Raw genomic sequence first — 17,837 nt, 5'->3', positions numbered from 1 at the left:
AAACCGTAGTTATTTATATTACCAGGATATGTAACTTTACATGTTTTGGGAATTGAGCACTCCAGAATGTCTTTGATATCATTGTTTATTTTCTCCAAAAAATCATATCACTTCTTATTAAAGAAAAGTATTTAATATATTGAATACATATTGAATTATTGCCAATCCTTACTTATTATATAGTTAATGTAATATTTAATAGTCTTATGACCACTGTTGGTATGTTCCCATGTGTTTATTGTTAAAATATGATTTATAGCCCTACAGATGTATACATCCCTAATGTATGTCCAGACTGGTTACTGTTGAAGATAATCAATTTTTTCACTTCACCTAATTGTGGTGCTAAAATTATGAGTGGACTAGTTAATTTTAGTTTCTCAGATGTGCAACAGAACATGTATCTGGCCCATACTATGCCCAGTAGTCTCTGTATGCTATGGTTTGGTGCATGTGGTCTAAGACATGGAACAATCCGTCATAGCCTGTGTGTAAGGGTTGACGAAAATAATGCAAGAACCAAAATTCACAATCCAGATGTTCCATCTAGAATCCTGTCACGCTAAGCTATGTTCAGTCTAATTGGAGTGCAAGTTATGCTCAGGGGCTACATAACCAGCCTATTTCTTTCAAATTCAGAAAGCTTTTTTTTTTCTTCTAGAGGGTTTGACCTAAGATTTGATTGTTTAAATATAGTAAAGCAGGAAAAAAGGTGCTATAACTATATATTTGGATGATTTCAGGATTTACTTCATCAAAAATGGTGCATTGTTCGCTCTGTAGCAAAAATAGACTACTTTGTTTAATTAAGAAGGCCTTTGTCAGATATATAGATTGGCCGAAATGTCATGTTTTTAATTAAATAAAGAAGTCTATTTTTGCTACAGTGATGCACCATTTTTGATGGAGAGTCATTGTTTAAATATAGGTCATATTTAACTAATTAAAACACTTCTTCTATATGGAAATGCTGTGTATGTAATGTTATGAAATTATGTAAACTTCATGTGTAGTATAGGTGTGTATACAGTGGCTTTTGTGTTGCTAGGTGCCTTTCCTGGGCCGTTGTGTCCAGGCTCAACTGCTCAGCAGCAGTGTAAACAAAGGCCAAGCAGTCTCTCAAGGGGCAAAGAGGCAGAGAGGGGGCTAAATGGAGGAAGAGGAGGAAAGCAGGCTGGCTACCTGCACTCACTCCTGCTGCGCTCCTCAATTATACACACACCAGGGCAGCTAAATGCATTAGGACCTCAGCCCTATACACTGCTCTTACATAGCCATTCAATCAAGACAGCACTAACGTGCCACCTGAAAGTGCTGTCAAACAGTTACACAATACAGTCACACATACTTAAGATGGATTTCCTGCATTCCTCCACACACAAACTTACATGTATGATCACACACACAGGAAGGCCAGAGCAGCTAAACTCCATTAGGGCTGGAACCACACAGCCTGTTATTAATATTTGATGGAGCTCTCCATCAGTTTTCCCAGGGACTTCAGGTGACTTTGTGGCAGTTAGGGATGGGGACTGTAGGAAACCTGTATAATTACTATTATCTGAATTCCATTTCCGAGCACTTTACTCCCTGTGCGTTCTTCAATCAGACCTGTATTTAGTACGACTTCTAAATGAAGTGGCTCCGTTGTGCATTTTTAAATATTTAAAAATCCGCTCTTCGTTTTATCCAAACTGTCCTCAAGTCTCCTCAGATATGACTTCAAATATAATGATGAGTATGAACTTTTTCTTTCAAGTAGGCTAAATTGTTAGAACAATAACAATGTTTATGTGAAGGGGAGATGCAAAGCTTTAGGAGCATGCTGCTACATTAGTGCATTTATATATACTCATTTACCAGACCAAATAAATAAACTTATAGCCATGTTATTTTCATAATGAAATGAAGGCAGCTGCCTCAAAATAAGTCTCTACTTGACTGGACACCCATCAGTCCTGGTCTGTATGACCGGTTGTAACTGTCTGTGACACTGGGCTGATCGTTAACTGGTACATTTTTTTTATATTTGATCCACTTGGTTCTGTGACTGATTTGTGTGTGACCTTGTATTTTACTTTTGAATTCATGCAGTGAATTATCTGTAGCGTGGAAGAATTTCATAGTGAATGGTCCAAAGGAAATGCTTTTTATTTGGCTACCACTGAAAGTTTTTTTTTTTTTTTTCCTTTTTCTGTAAAGGTGCAGTTTAGTAGCAACTGTAAATGAAAAATATATTGATGTTTTGGACTTTTTAGGCTGTAGTTCATTATTTGTTCAATGTAGGATTTTAAGAGAAGTTAACATTGTATAAAGTCTAAATTCTGAAAATACACACGTGACAAATACCCAGATTCAGATTAACAATCCTGTTTTACCTTTAGAATGAGATGCACTACATAGTATAGCTGTGTTTTTAGCACTGTCCCAGGCTAAAAATAATATTGTCCACTTGGTGTCTCCTTTGTGCATGTTGTGTGGTAAGCTAGCTAAAGAGATGGTAGCCTCTCCAGGTTTGGCTTATTACAAGGCTTATTACAAGCTGCTTTTTGGCACTGGCCAACAGGTAAAGCAGGGAAAGGGGTCATTTAAGGCCTGATTCGTGTAGTGTTTGCATTGAATATTTTTAAAGTAGCTAGTGAAGTCAAGAATTTGTAACTAGAGTCTGGCAGCTTGGTGTTATTTGCCACAGTTGGGTTACTTGCAAACTGTTGCTGAGATCAAGCTGCATTGTCTAAAATGTGTAGTCATTTATGGACCTATATTACCATTTGTCATACTTCCAAATTAACTCATACCAGCATGTTCCATGTCATGCACCACATTTTAAGGCTGCAACTAATGACTACTTTAGCGTTAGATTAATCTGACGATTATTTTTTGGGCTATTTCAAAAATGATCACAGCTGCCAAGAAGCCTTCACTGCAAACCGTTTAAAATGAAAGTGTACTGTAATGTCTGTGGCAACCTTAGATTTTTGGGTTAGTTTAAAGAAGGGATGTTTTTTACTAGACCTGGCAACCATGGCTTCAGTTTGCAGTAACTCTGCTGTCTGGTTTGTCTATTGTTTTAGAGACAACAGAAGAGGCAATATGTGGGATTTAAATGTTAAGAATAAGTTAAAATGTACACTACGCCTGTTATCTTGTCCCTTACCTGGTGTTCAGGAGGCTTGATTGTGAACCGTGTATCATGACGTGAGATTTATAAGCTAAGTGGATCACTACACATATACTGTGCAGTACAGCAGCATCCTCCCATTGTTCTGGAATTTTGGCATTGAAGCTGTTTCTCCACACACACCAGACTGCCTTTCTGTTTCTGTGGATCAGGTAACATACAAAATTTATACAGGAGACACAGACTCTGTGTGTGTGTGTGTGTGTCCCAGGTTGAGTTGTCCACTGAGATCAGATGAAAGCATCAGGGCCTGTGACTGATCCATTTGTCCTAATCAGGGGAATTCTACCTCCCTCCCTTTCTCTCCAAATCTCTGTCTCTCTGTCTTCCTCTGTCTGCATGACCCACTTTTCCTATCCCCCCCCCCCCTTCAAGTCCCATCTGAAGACAGGCCTACCAAGACCCGGCCAGGGGAAAGTGTGTGTCTGCATGTATGGTGTATGCACGTGTGTGTTAGTGTGTGTGTCTCTGTGCAGATTCTCTCTTCTACTTTTTGCCCTTCATTCCACACTATTGGTGTTTGCCCACATGTAGATGCCCTGGCATTGTGGTTGAGGTGAAGTATGGAGAGAATGGCTCAGTCATGGCATGTTGGCAGGCTCGGCCGGCCCTGCTGAAAGGCTGCTATTCTGGGCCTTTGAGGCGCTTTTTGTCTGCCTCTCCAGAGGAGGTGAGAGCGGGCCTTTCATTAGGCCGGCTGTGGCAAGAGCACAGGGCTCCGCACTCCTCCGCCCAGCCACCAGCGCTCCGTCAGCAGAGCCGCCTGAAGAATGGAGCTCTTTGTTGGTCCGGCACGGAGACAGCGCGGGACACACATCTCACCGCTGCACAAAGAACACCTCGCTGTTCACACTCGCTGACTTCTGCTGGTGTGACAGCTGATAGACTTGCACCGCCCCATACACCCCCCTCCTCACACAGTCGCGCACACACAGAGGATGGGCCTGTTACGGTAATCCACAAATTAAAAGATTCATTTGCAAATCGTTCATTTGGCCAACAGATGCTGATTCGCTACAGTGATCCACAGGGTGGTGCTTTCGCTTTCCTATTTACCTAGCTGCTAATCAAACCCGACTTTTAGCATTGCAAATGCCTGTTCCACTACTACAGAAGATTCTGAACCAAAAAATGCACATACACCAACAATGTAGTGCAATTTATTATACAGTTTACTACACTAATACTACCATAATCCAGATATTTAATCCAGGGATATTTCTTATTCAAACTCATTTGCTATTTTCACGGGTACATAGGATACTGTAGCATACTGTAGAACATTGCTGCAGACATCTTTAACACCCATTTTGTTTTGGCACCATTTAAAACATTCAAAATGGACAGAGAAGTTTAGACCACTTTTCTCATGGTTGTCTACAGATTTACAACATTTACAAAACAAACAAAAGCTGATAAAACGACAGCATTAAAGGAGATCGCAAATTTAGTAAAAACAAATGCCACATGAACTGAAAAAAAAGCTTTTAAAAACATGCAATGATCTAACTGAAAACAAAGGTTATTGAAAACAAATGTTAAACATGAATGTTTTAACAGAAAACAAATATATTTAGGAAACTCTGCATTAATTAAAACAAGGAGCATTTTAAAAGTATAGCATCAACTGAAAACATGCCGTTCCGAAAATGTTGCATTATGGAAAAAAAAAAATCAAACATTTATAAAACAAAATTGCATCATTAATGGGGAAAAAAAAATCAAAATGTTATTACACCACTACAAATACATTTTAAAATTGCAACACATTTACACAAAACACTTTAGAAAATAACAAAATATATTACAACGTATATTTTAGACTTTTGTCTAAAGAAGAATTTCTTTCTGATCATATTGGTGGATTTGGCCTCTGCCTTGTAACTCTTACTCTCTCCATCATGTATCAGGAGTCTCCACAAGATGTGCACAAGGGGGCACTACTAGTAGTAAAACTTCTGGAAATCTTTTAGCACCTTGTATTAATGACCATGTGCCTGTAGCACATCACTGTGTTTTTCTTTCTCCATTAAAGGAGCCTTTGAGAAGATACCTTGTGACAGTGATATCGTGCATCAATATGAAAACACTCTGGGTTTTGAAAATTGATAGGGAGCTGGTATCTGCATTTTCACCTGCGCCCTGAAACGAGAGTGGGAGTTATTTTTTTCCTGGATAGAGACCCGAAAATGCACGTCCATCGAACCAGCAGCGCTGGCGAGGGATGGAGGATTCTGCGTTCCAGTCTTCTATAGGCGCCCGTGGAAGTTAAACGGGTGAGATGGAGGGAAAGAGAGCAGGAGGGCCATTAGCATTCACGGGGCGTTGTTTGGCACTCCAGCCGCCCCTCTGCGTCGAATCAGGCGTCGTTGATTAATTTCAGCCTATTAGCACCCCCTCCCTCCTCCATCTTCCCACCCCCCTCCACCCCTCCCAGGTTAATTCCCCACGCCAGCGAGCAGGGAAGGGGGCGCGGGTGTGAGCGATTGGCGCGGGGGGCTGCTGGGGAGCACGTTGTTGTCAGGACTGTATTAATGAGCGAGCGGCTCGGGTCCCGCGGACAGGGGGACGGTGCTGCGGCGGCGGCGGCTCTGCTGAGGCCTGGCCTAGTTTCTGCCCTCGCCGGGGAGCATGAGGATCCAACCACTGACGCTGATCACCTGACAGCAGCCCCAGTGCTGTGCAGGCTCGTGTGTTTATTTGTGTGTGTGCAGGAGACGGATGGCGAACGTGAGAATGGCTAAATGGCTTTTTGCTTTCAGTTTTCCATCTTTGAACGCAGGAATGTTTGAGAAGAGGTCACGAGTCCTATTGGATCTGGATTAGTTTATATCTGGGGATGATGCTCTAGTATAAGTAATTGTTAAGATTCCTGTACAATCCAGTGCATATGTGCAGTGTCTGTAATTCTCACCAGTCTGATAAGTAAGAAATCCACATCCACTGACTTTCTGAATCCCTCCAATCCCAGAACTCCCTCAGGAGTGCTGGTGCTGTTTAGATTGACCTCACAGTTATGTAGTAACACAACCTGTTCACGGTAATGACACCTCTTCCGACACCGCAGATGGAAGATGAGTCATGTACTCTTAAATGGAGCACAACTTGACACACCTCCTTCCTGACACCTGTGGCGTATCTGTAGCCTTATATACCCCCTGTGACCAAATATACCCAATCCCTAATATGAAAATGACCTGGAATGATTATAAAGAAAAGGTTTATTTACTACCGGTAATTTGCTTTATCTTTGCTATATCTTTTGGAGCATTTGTATTTCATCATGACATATAAACATAATGTGCAGAACATCTGTCAGATTCAAATTATCCTAAAGCTATTTTTTTTTTTTGCAAGACTATTTTTATTATTATTTAAAAAACATTTGTTTTATTTTTTTAAAACTGGGGTTCCAACAAAGACATTAGTTACATTAGTTATTAGTAACTTTACAACTTTTAGAACCTAATTCTACAGCAGTAACTGATATCTTAATTGTACAATAATATGATAATAACAGCTTATACATGTGCAGAATATTTTTATGTTGTGAAATGATAATAAGCCAAATAAGCTTCCTTCGCTAGTTTAACAGATTAAAGAAACGAGGGAAAAAATAAATTAGAAAGTTTTTTTATTACTGCAGTAACTTGCCATTTTAATACTTTCATTTTGAAGTGACAGCATAATACTGTTGTGTAGGAAAGCTTTTAGGAAATACATTGTTCTCAAAAAGATAATTTATATTGGAGTACACGTACAGACAACTTTGTTAATAATTTAACTATAATTACCTGATTAAGGGGACAAACATAATTAACCAGATTTTCTTTATCAAATATTAAATGGGTTATGGGTAAACAATATTTAAATATGCCCTTATGAAACAGGATTACCAATATGCAGTAACTTATGCATTGGTAGTGATTAGACTTAGCTGAAAGTTGTATTTGTAGTTGTAGATCAGCTTTTGTGTCTGATCTACAGAATCAGGGATAAAATCGTGCAGCGTGAACCTGGAATCTGTACTAGGGTCTGTTTTCATATATTCAGTTTACTCACCCACTTTTTACATTTGTGGGTTTCATTCTATGAGGCTGGTTTTACACAGCCTGGACCAAAGTCTAAGCCAATTCTGCGTATTTTGGTTGGACCAAATTTTGGTTCTTTGGTTTGGACCATGGTTTGCACCAAACCAATCAAACAATGGTTATGTTTATTTGGACCAAGACCACCTTTTTCGATCCTTTGATGTGGTCTGTGGATTGTGGCATCTTTCACACTTGCTATTTTAGTTTGGGCAAAAAAAGGAAAAGAAAAGCTTTCCAAGTGTTAAAGTTTGTCATAGCAAATCTGAAAAAAAAAACAACACTAAAAAATAGTTACTTGAAATAGCTCAAAACTGGTAAAGAACTGTTTCAAACTGAAACTATTATTGCCAACATTTTCAGCAGAATTTTTGTATGAACCAGACTCTAAAATTTAAAGGGTCAAACACAGGTCATGCTTTATACTCTAAATATACATGAGCAGATTTCAGATGCTTTTTGTGGTCTTTGTGTCCTTCAGCTCATACTATGGCGTTGGAACCGATTTTGTTTCAGCTTTCTGCCCTCAGCTCAGTGATGATCAGCTAGGACACATGTAGGCTCAGGGCTCAGGTGTCGGGTGGTTCTCTGTTCTTCAGAAACAGGTGTTTTCTTCAGTGCTGTAACTTCAGCGCATGGGCGTAAGTTCAGGTCACGGGATCTCCTGAAACTAAATATCGAAAGATCCGTTAGAGCGTCCGCCGTGTAAGGTGATCGTAGATGTTGTATGCGCGCGTGTTGACCGCTTTCTGTGCGTGTGTAGTACCTCTTTTGTGGTCCATTGTTCGGGCGCACGGCGTAAGTTGGCCTGCTGAGGCACTATAAATAGCTGTCATCAATATCCTCCTCTCAGCCTCCTCAAGCTTCTCCAACTTCTCAAGGCAGATCCTCTAATGGCATTAAATTTTCAGAAGAGCTGATTCCACTGTGCCACTCCAGGCCCCGCGCTCGCGCAGCCAGAGAGAGGCAGAAGGGAAGGGCGGAGCAAGCCGAAAGAGCAGAAGAACCCGAAACACTTTCCTGTAGTTAACGACCGATATATGCAAACGAATGAAAATGGAGATGGAGCGAGGGATGAAGGGAGAAAGATGAAGAGATGGGGAGATGGAGATTGGATTGATGTCTGGTGTCCAGGGCGGCCTGCAGTGAATAATGCAGTAGACTTTAATCACTCCCTCTCTTTTTCTCTCATTCTCCTTCTCTCACTCCGGCCACTGGGTCACGCTGCGATCGTGGTGGTCCGGGCCGGCCGCGCCCCTGCCTCCCTCTCGTGCCCTCACAGCTGACCTGTGTGTTTTTAGCTGTGTCAGGCCCATACTAGCATCACCGGAGATCATGACCCCAGCCTTACTCTACAACTTGTCTTCATCCGGCCGATTACTCCCGAGCACTCTCCATAATGGGACACACACACTCCCCCTGCTGAAGTCCCGTCTCTTGTCCACTGACCCTGAAGACCTTTCAGAGTTCTGAGTGATGTTGTCTCCTGCTATATCTGAACTCTACTGCTGCTGATGACAGTGACCACAGAATTATTCCATTACTAATGAGCTGCAGAATGTTTCTAAAAGTTTGAGGCACCTGTAAAAATCACAAGTAACAATAACATTTACATTTCCTTACATTACTCTTATCCAGAGCGACTTACAAGGTTATTTCTATTAGAGAGGTTAACCAGTGATTAGGAGGTTTAGGAGTTTTGCTTAAAAACTTTAATTGGTGTACAGTCTCCCACATGGCAGCTCACTGGCAGGTGGTAGTGTTATCCACTGTGCCACACCAACTGCAGCCTGGAGGATCCATCTCCCATGCATATCCCTCTTTTTACCGTGTGGAAGCAACAAGCACCAAACATTAAAAAGCTGCTTTGTGATTGGCTTCAGCTTAAAATGATTGACATATACTGCCCCTTTGCTTACACCCACTGGTTCTCTGGCCTGCACTAGCAGAATTCTGACTTTTGGTGTTCAAACAGTGCAACTGCATGAGATTTTATAGTAACAGATTAGATCAGATGCATTGTAATAAATGAGATGCTGATGTAGTTGAACACATCCACTAGAGTGCTGACTGGGGGCATCCAGGAGAAATCTGGAACTAAACTTTGTTCTTCAGACTAGCTCTCAGAAAACCACTTTCTTAAAAGTTATTTATTATTATTAATTTATTATTAATGTTTCTTTATTTGCACCATTTCAAATAAAATGCAGAATTACCCTTATCGATGAGATAAATGGGTTTAAATAATGTGTTAATGTGCCTACAACATTTTGCACAGTATTGTACATGAGTATTTATTTTGTTTTATTTTTATTTAAGCCTGGACTAGATCACAAACAGGGCATGTAAGTAAACCTGTCTAACTGGCTTTAGTAAGGAGTACTGTAGTGTAGCTTCAGAATTAGCCAACAGTGTAGAAGCAACAGTGTTAGGCTAAAAAATCACTAGAGGTTGCTGTTATTTAGTAGTATGTATGTTAGTAGTATCTTCTAGTTCTCACTCATAAATCACATGGACTTATTTTGTAGTGAAATTTCTAAAGATAAGTATAATTTTCCGCTTTTAGTTTCAGAGGCTTTGATAAATAAAATCGTCTCTACACCGTACAGAATTATCATTTTGTATTTGTTGTTAATCTTATGATTTTACCGCATGTCTTCTCAAACAGTGGTGTGGTCTTAAAAAGTAATTTAAAATAATTATTAAATTAATCATTTATTATTGCCCTAATTGAACCATGAAGAATATTCCATTGCTTTTTTTTTGGGTTAAGCTTATGAAACAGTTCTGTATAAATATAGCTTTAATAACAAGACTTACTCTTAGCGTAACTTTGTGGGCTGCATTCGGTGCTTATGTCTGTTTGTTTGTGTCTGTGTGGTTTTATAGGGAAACGACTGCAGGAGTGGATCTGTGTAATCTTGTGCCTCTCACTCTTCGCTGTCAACTTCATCCTCCTCCTTATCAACTTCTCCACAGTGCACATCTACAGAATCATCTTTGGCATTGGTAAGTTGCTGTGCAGTGGTGTAATATTTATTTAATATTACAACTGTAATATTTGCTTTTATTACACTCTTAGGTTTTATTTACTAAAGCATGACCAGTTCATAACCACTTGTAACTCTTTGGATGATTTAAATAATGATTTTCTTTTTAACTGCTTTTCCTCTAACAGACATTTATTCTTTGTATCAGTTTTCTTCTGCGAGGTTGTTGTATTTAATGCTAGTGTTCTGCTAGATCTGCTTGGTCTAAGCTGACAATTAAATATTTAGAAAGTGATTGTGTATTAATTTCCATTCTAGGTTACAGAAACAAGTCAGTTCACCTAACCCCTTTGTATACAGTGTTTTAAATTAGCAGTGAAAGGAGGAAATTGTTCCTGTGGGAACAGAAGGAATGAATTTGTATCTTTTTGTGGAGTTTTTGTGGAGACAAAATGCTCCTTCTAAACTTGACAGATGGTACAATATCATGGCTACAGAATGAATCCATGGACCTGACCTGCTACTTGAGGTGGTGGTGTAATGGCTTGGGGACACTTTGTTTAATCATGAATACCAGTCAATCCTCTCTAGAATGCCACAGCCTGTATATTCATTGTTGCTGAAAATGCGTCTCATTTCAGCATGACAATGTCCAAAAGCAGTAGAGTTCAGTTTTCTTTAGTGGCCTTGCCAGTTACTAGGTCTGAATCCAGTAAAACACTGTTGGGATGTGGTAGAATAGAAGATTTACAGAATGGAAGTGCTCCTAAAAATCTTCTGGAATTGTGTGACACAATCATGTCAACGTGGATCTCAGAGGAGGGTTTCCAACATCGTGTGGAATCCCAGCCACAAAGAATTAAAGCTGTTTTAAGAGCGAAACGAGGCCATTGGTGTAATGTTCCAAATAGTTTGCTTAGTTGATGTACTTCTACTGTAGTCAGTCATTCATATTACACTGTATTTGCCTTTGTTCTCACATATTGATACACATCTCTCTCTCTGTCTCTCTCTCAGTGACTGGTATAGTAACAGCAGACTTTGCCTCTGGAATGGTTCATTGGGGAGCTGATACCTGGGGTTCTGTGGACATCCCTGTCATTGGGAAGGTGAGCGCATGGCTATGAACTGATCCTGCACTGACCTCACTAGTAACTTTTAAAGGGAGAAATATTCCAGCATTAAAGGCCTTAGCTCCGTTTCTGTTAACACATTTCTATTAATACAGTCATGACTATGAATAATATAAATGGTAATTGCCAGTATAGCCCATTGCCTCCTTGTTGCAGTACGATTAATGTCGAGGAAGGATCTGCTGATGAAGTTGGGAGGAGGTCCAACTCATAAGTAGGTGAGAGAAGAATCAGAGAAGATAAGAGGGGAAACTGGGTTTGCTGTCGCAGTTCTTTACGAAGAAAAACAGCCATGTAATGACCACAGAGTCCCTCTGTTGATGTCTTGCCTAAAGGACAAAGACTTTTTTTAACTCATTTATCTGTTCGGTTATTTTTGTTGCGCTAAATTTGGAATTTGACTTTCAGAGCACATAGCCAGCTTTTACACTCGAGACTGACTGTAAGCTACTTTGAGCTTGATACTGCAGTGTGTGTGTGTGTGTGTGTGTGTGTGTGTCAGTTCTTTTTTCATGTTACCTGCATGCCTAAATGAACAGCAAAATTGGAACTGGGACAAAAGTCTGTGTTCTAATGTGTGAAATTTCTCACACATTTAAAGTAGTGAAACTGTTCTAAAAACAAACCTGCTCCTGCCCATTATTCAATATAATATTATATCTGATGTGAGACATGCATGTTTTATTAAACTTTTATTATTTAGATATAGGGATGTCACAAACCAGGAAATTTGTAGTCATTACCAACACTACTCTGTGATTCTCCTTACCAGTTTCGATACCTTAACAGAACTTTACCAGTTCCATAAACGAATTAAACTTTGAATACATATGTATAATAATAGGAATACATAAATACAAAGTTAAAATAATCAAAAATCAGTTACATGTATTTCAACATGAACAAATAAATTAAAAATGAATGAATTAACAGGCTGTTTTTTAAAACAACACACTGCTAGTAGAAAAAAATCCAAACAAATCAACATAATAGAGGCATAGCAATGCAAAATAATGAAAATGGCCTGTGTATTAAATAACAAAATACTGATATTACAGAAACTGTAGCGTGTGGCCTTTAGTATTTAAAACAAACAATATTGTATTCTAAAACTCATTCAACCTATTATGACACAGCACGTCAACATTGGTACCAGCCTTGACATTAAAACCAAACTGGTAAACTTAATAATTTGAAAAAAAAAAAAAGCTCTGGCCTGGATTCAGGTATTTAGTCATATTTGGTCATTTGCATTTCAAGGTAAAGGTCAAGTATTTTCATCAAATAAACAGTCACAATTTCATCTCCTCATTAACTATTGCCATACTTTTAGTAATTTTTCCTCAACATTAATTTCACTTTAAAGTACAACACCAATTCCTAAAAACGTGGGACACTGTGTAAAATGTAATTTTGTAATAAGTTCTGGCTTATGGGTGTTTCTGTTTATGGTGGCTTCTTTGCATAATACAGATTACTCCGTTTTAACTATTTGAAAATTTGACAGTGAAGTTTGTTTCCAGACATTAATTTCTGGAAGTGTTACTGAGCCCATGGAGTGATTTCAAGTACAGATACATGTTTTTAACACTGTGCTGCCTGAGGGCCCAAAGATCACCAGCATTCAATACTTATTTTGTCAGTCTTGTCCTTTGTGCTCAGGGTTTCCTCCAGGCTGCCTGAATTTTGATATTATGTGATTATCTTTGCAATTTTACTTAAATTGTTTTACAATTTTCACAGATTTATATCCAGTCATATGTGTTATTCATGAGTTGCTCATAGTGCAGCTATTGTTTCAGTAGTAGCACCTATTTTTCACCTATTTTTTTATAATACATTTTACAGAGCATTACCACATTTTGGAAAAAAAAAAATGGTAATTAATAATGCTTTGTTTCCATATTGGAGTTAAAACATAATAGTGGCGTAATAATTCACATTATTAATGATCGCTTCCAATAGTGCATTTCTATCTGAATTTGGATCTGGCTGACGTAAAAATAAAACATTTAGAGCTGCAAGTTACTCTTTTTATTATCTTTATACCTGCACTTATATAATAAATACAGACTGATTTTAAAATCTTCCTCATTTTACCATGTAAATCTCACTTTCCAGAAGCCACATTAGTAATGCAGGCAGATCTCATATATCAGTATTAACAATGCCGTATTCTCTCACTTGTGCTCGTCCCGCAGTCTACCACACACACTGCGACCTCTTAGCATATTAGTGTGTTTGATTTTAACAAATGACCCTGTTTAATTTTCATATCTGCCTTTCACTTTATTAGTCTGTTGTGGTTTACCAAGCCCATGGCCTGATGAAGGAAAATGCCACATCCTCTCTGGGGGCTTCCCCAGTGCTGGTTTCCTGGAGCTGTGAATCATAACCCCCTCGTATCCCCCCTACGGTCTAGCTCACAGGGGGCAGAAATACCCAGGAGGCCTAAATTAATGCAGACCATAGTCGCCCTCGCCTCGCCCAATCGTGGAAAAGGTCACCCTCTGCCTGTCCAATTAAAAAAGCAGCTGGCCTTTGCTTTTTTGTGCTGGACTGGTAGGAGTGATGAATTTAGGTTGCTTTAGTGTTTCTGTTGACAGGGGACGTGATGTTGCTAGGGACGGGCGTTAGGGCATTGCTAAACCCCTGTAGAATTGTTTATGCTCTCTATTTCCAGGTCAGGCTTCGTCAGAGCTCTTAGCTAGGTTCACCCACATCTGATCATGTTCTGTAGGCTAAAGTGGAACTTCTCTGTAAATAAGTGCCTTATTGCATTATTTGCTCTCCCTGTGTTGTTTGACTTGCCCATACTACAGTGCTTATGGAGAGCCCGTTACTGATTGTTTGATGCATAGATTGATGGAGTTTGCCCCTGCAAGGTGCCAAAAACTTCCAAACTTGATCCTGTAGTAGTCTCTTTGAACATGATTTGGGTTTTTCCTTCTTTACAGGGTATTAAGATGTTCTACACACAAAACTTTGCACTTTTTCTGTAAACTTTCCAAAGTGACAAACTTACTCAACCAATCACAATTTCGTGTTGGCAAGGCGACAAGCAAGTCAACAAATTGCCTATGTCTTGCAACTAGAATAAAGTAGATAGTTTGCTTTGGGCTGCTTTTGGTACGTTATGAACACATCTCTAGTGAGTTAAGACATCCAAGCAGTGTGTGACAGTTTAGTCCACTGAGTGAGTATAGGAAATCCTTCTCAGCTGCGTCCCAGTACATACCTGAAACTCCCATTCCTGTATGCTGTCCCTGTTGGGACACTGCCCTCTTTTGAGAGGCTAGCTATTGCCACCTAAACAAAGAATATATATTTTGACCCTCAAAACGTTTTGACTAAAAGGTTCTTTAGGAAACCAGAAGTTGTTATTTGGAACCATACAAAGAACGCCCCCAACCCCTTTTCCACCCACTTGCTAAGTCTTTGTTTGTCGTATGATGCTTCCAGTACTGTGAGGGTAAAGGTTAGTAGGTGCTTTTTGCTCATCATGATTTGCCATCTTGGCCAGTTGGCCTGTTTTGCTATGTTAGCAGAACAAGAATCACCTGTGTTGAGTGGATGATGGGAGGAGAGGTCGGGCCATCTTACTCACCCAGAGAGCACAAGGCCAATTATGCTCTCTTGCACTCCTGTGGATCACAGATTTTGTACTCTCTCAGAAATGGAGGTGCCCTATCATCAGAAGATTAGAGACAATGATTACCAGCAGAGCCTGACTACATACCCTGAATAGACACTAAAGAGGAGGCCATGTTGAGTTTTTTTTTTTTTTTTCTTATCTGAGGCACATTGCTGTTCTGCACGAGCCGTTCTGATTGAAAATGTGTAGACAAGCCGTCTGTGCACCCTGGAGTGAGCGGTCCACGTGAACCGACCGCACAGAACCCCTGTGGCCCGGTCCGAGGGGGACACTCTCCACTCTTTCATCAGCATCTGTCTGTCTGTGCCATTAAACGGCTCAGCTCATGGCTAGGAGGGAGGAGGAAGACTTCCTCTCGGTTCCACAGCCACCGCTGCCGATCCTTCTGCTGTCGAGGATAATTAGGATCCGCCACCTGGGAGTGATCGGACTTCAAAAAGAGCGGGGGAATTTAGGGCCCCTTCAAAACGCAGCTCTCTAAACCCCTTTAACTGGCAGATTAAAGGCAGCACTTAGCGGCCGCCTATATACGGCTTTCTGTCCACGCGTTCAAACACCAAAAAAAATGGAGGCAACTTGAGGGAGAGTCGCTAATGAGCGTGATTAAATGGGCACTTAAGAGTGAGGAGCGCTGGGGAGGGAGATGGAATGAAAGGGATCAGGTTAAGGGCGGGGGAGGCCGCTCGCCCATCAGCCAACCGGTTACCAAGGCAATCCGGAGATGGTGAAGTCGTGATTAAGGCACAAGCCGGCTGAGGCGTCTGGGAGGCGAGGCGCGAGGCAGGGCGTTAAACGGTGCGGGATTAGCGACGGAGGGCCACCGGGTGGCCCGAGAGTCCTACACATGCGCTCTGCGGGCCGTCTGCAGCTTAGCGCTCTTTTAATCTTGCTCCAAGAGAGGGATAGGAGGGGGAGATGAGCAGAACGGGAGGGAAGATAATTGTCGAAATATCAGCAGATAGTTTCCCGCACTCCAGCAGAGTGCCTCCATGCGCCCTCAGATATAGGTGTGATTGAGTTCGGCCCACAAACACGCGATAATGACATTTTCCCCCCTTCGTGTCTCGCCTCCAAAACCGCTATGGTAATGCGGCTCCAAACGATTCCTGCTTTTTTGTGTGGGAAATAAATTACCTTCATTCTTGTGGTGGTTTTATTTTATTTTTTCCTCTCTCTCTTCTCTTTTCTCTTTGTGCTTATGCGATTCTTTCCCGCGCTCCCTTTCATTTTGCGACACCCGCACGTTCACAGGCGGGGCGCCCGTCTCAAAGCAGCGCTCCCGGGCGTGAGTGACAGGAGCCGCTGGGTTCAGCTTTTTCATGATGCGGGATCTGAGCGGCGGGGAAGTGCTGTTTTATGCCGGGTTATCTCGCCGCTCCATAACTTGTAGCTCATGCGGCCACGCGCTTTCCCCACCACCCACCCACCCACCCCTCGCCTTTCATTAGGCTCCGGTAACGCTGGCAGACCAGTTTAACTCTATCAGTCAAACATCAGCCCTCAACCACCTCCTCCGCTCCCCCTTCTCCCCCTTTCCTCCCCTCCCAACCTTCAGGAGGAGACGGTAAACAGACAAGATCCCTCCATGTTTCAGAGCTGTTTGTTTAGGCAACAGTTCACAGCTTTCCTGCCTTTCAATTTCCAAAAATGTAGAACTTGTTCTCCAGATGGAATTCTTTCAAAGCCCTGAGACCCTAGTGTAAAACACAATCTCTTGCAAGGAAAAGAGCAGAAGGGGGCATAAAGAGAGAGGTAAATTGTAGCATTATATGGTTAGATGGTTTCAAAGCATGCTTTTATTTAGGTACTCATATTCTCCTCATGTGTAAATTTTGAGACAGATATCTTTCAGGATTCATTCTGAAGACTGAACATTCTCCCCTATGACTGCAAAGATATTTCTATATATCACCAATAAGTTCAGTTATTGTTATTTATTCAAACCACCATTTTTAGTACTATAGAATTTTGTTTGCTGAGTGTAGCTCAAAAGCGCACCTTACAACACACAATGTCTTTCAAAATTGTTTTAGATAACCAAACGTCACAAAATTCACAGCTTCCAGACTGTGATGCATCAACACTAAGCCTGAGTTTTTATATATCATTAGTCATGCTGCCTCTGCATTTTTGCCATTTATCCCCTTGCATTATTTGAGTTTAAGAATTTGATGAAAAGACCAATAGAAGATACCTCTGTTTTTAAGTCTATACCCGAATGAGACAAAATTCTTTGTTAAAATGACTCCTAGAAACAATGTTGATACTGCTGCAGTGGTCTGGTTCCTAAGCTTGCCACCTTTTCACTACTTATTAAGAGTTTTATTACATGATTTGACGCAGCCTTTTACATGAGTCATATTTTAAGGCAGATATTTTTATGCACTTTGGCTAGAAAGATGCAAATAAGGTTTCAACCACATTTTCTATCATCAGATTTTTAGCAACTTGAGCATATAAATGTTACATGTTAAAGTACTTTATTAAACTTCTCGTCCTTGGTCGTTGGCTTTCTTTGCTTCTCTCATTTATCTCTCTGCCTCTCTCTCCGTCCCTGCCCGCTGTCTGTGCAGGCATTTATTCGCCCATTCCGGGAGCACCACATTGACCCGACGGCCATCACACGGCATGACTTCATTGAAACCAATGGAGACAACTGCATGATCACCATCCTGCCTCTCGCCCACATGGCCTACAAGTTAATGTCCTACACACCAGGTACAAAGACACAAGCGCACAGACACACGTCCACACAACTTTTACAGTTTACCATAAGTAGTGTCACTCTGC

General features: G+C 40.7%; 1 protein-coding gene across 1 annotated transcript in view; it reads left to right on the top strand.

The window, feature by feature from the left end:
- The window catches only part of si:ch211-212o1.2 (TMEM189_B_dmain domain-containing protein), a 38,471-nt gene that overhangs the window by 9,987 nt on the left and 10,647 nt on the right, over positions 1-17,837 (top strand). The window contains exons 2-4 of the mRNA XM_007249191.4: positions 10,159-10,278; positions 11,277-11,368; positions 17,621-17,765. Of these exons, the coding sequence (XP_007249253.1) occupies positions 10,159-10,278; positions 11,277-11,368; positions 17,621-17,765 (357 nt within the window). The remainder of the gene's footprint in view (positions 1-10,158; positions 10,279-11,276; positions 11,369-17,620; positions 17,766-17,837) is intronic.

Source organism: Astyanax mexicanus, chromosome 9 (assembly GCF_023375975.1).
Source record: "Astyanax mexicanus isolate ESR-SI-001 chromosome 9, AstMex3_surface, whole genome shotgun sequence".
In the NCBI taxonomy this organism is placed as follows: Eukaryota; Metazoa; Chordata; class Actinopteri; order Characiformes; family Acestrorhamphidae; genus Astyanax; species Astyanax mexicanus.
This window is presented reverse-complemented; position numbering and strand designations above follow the sequence as displayed.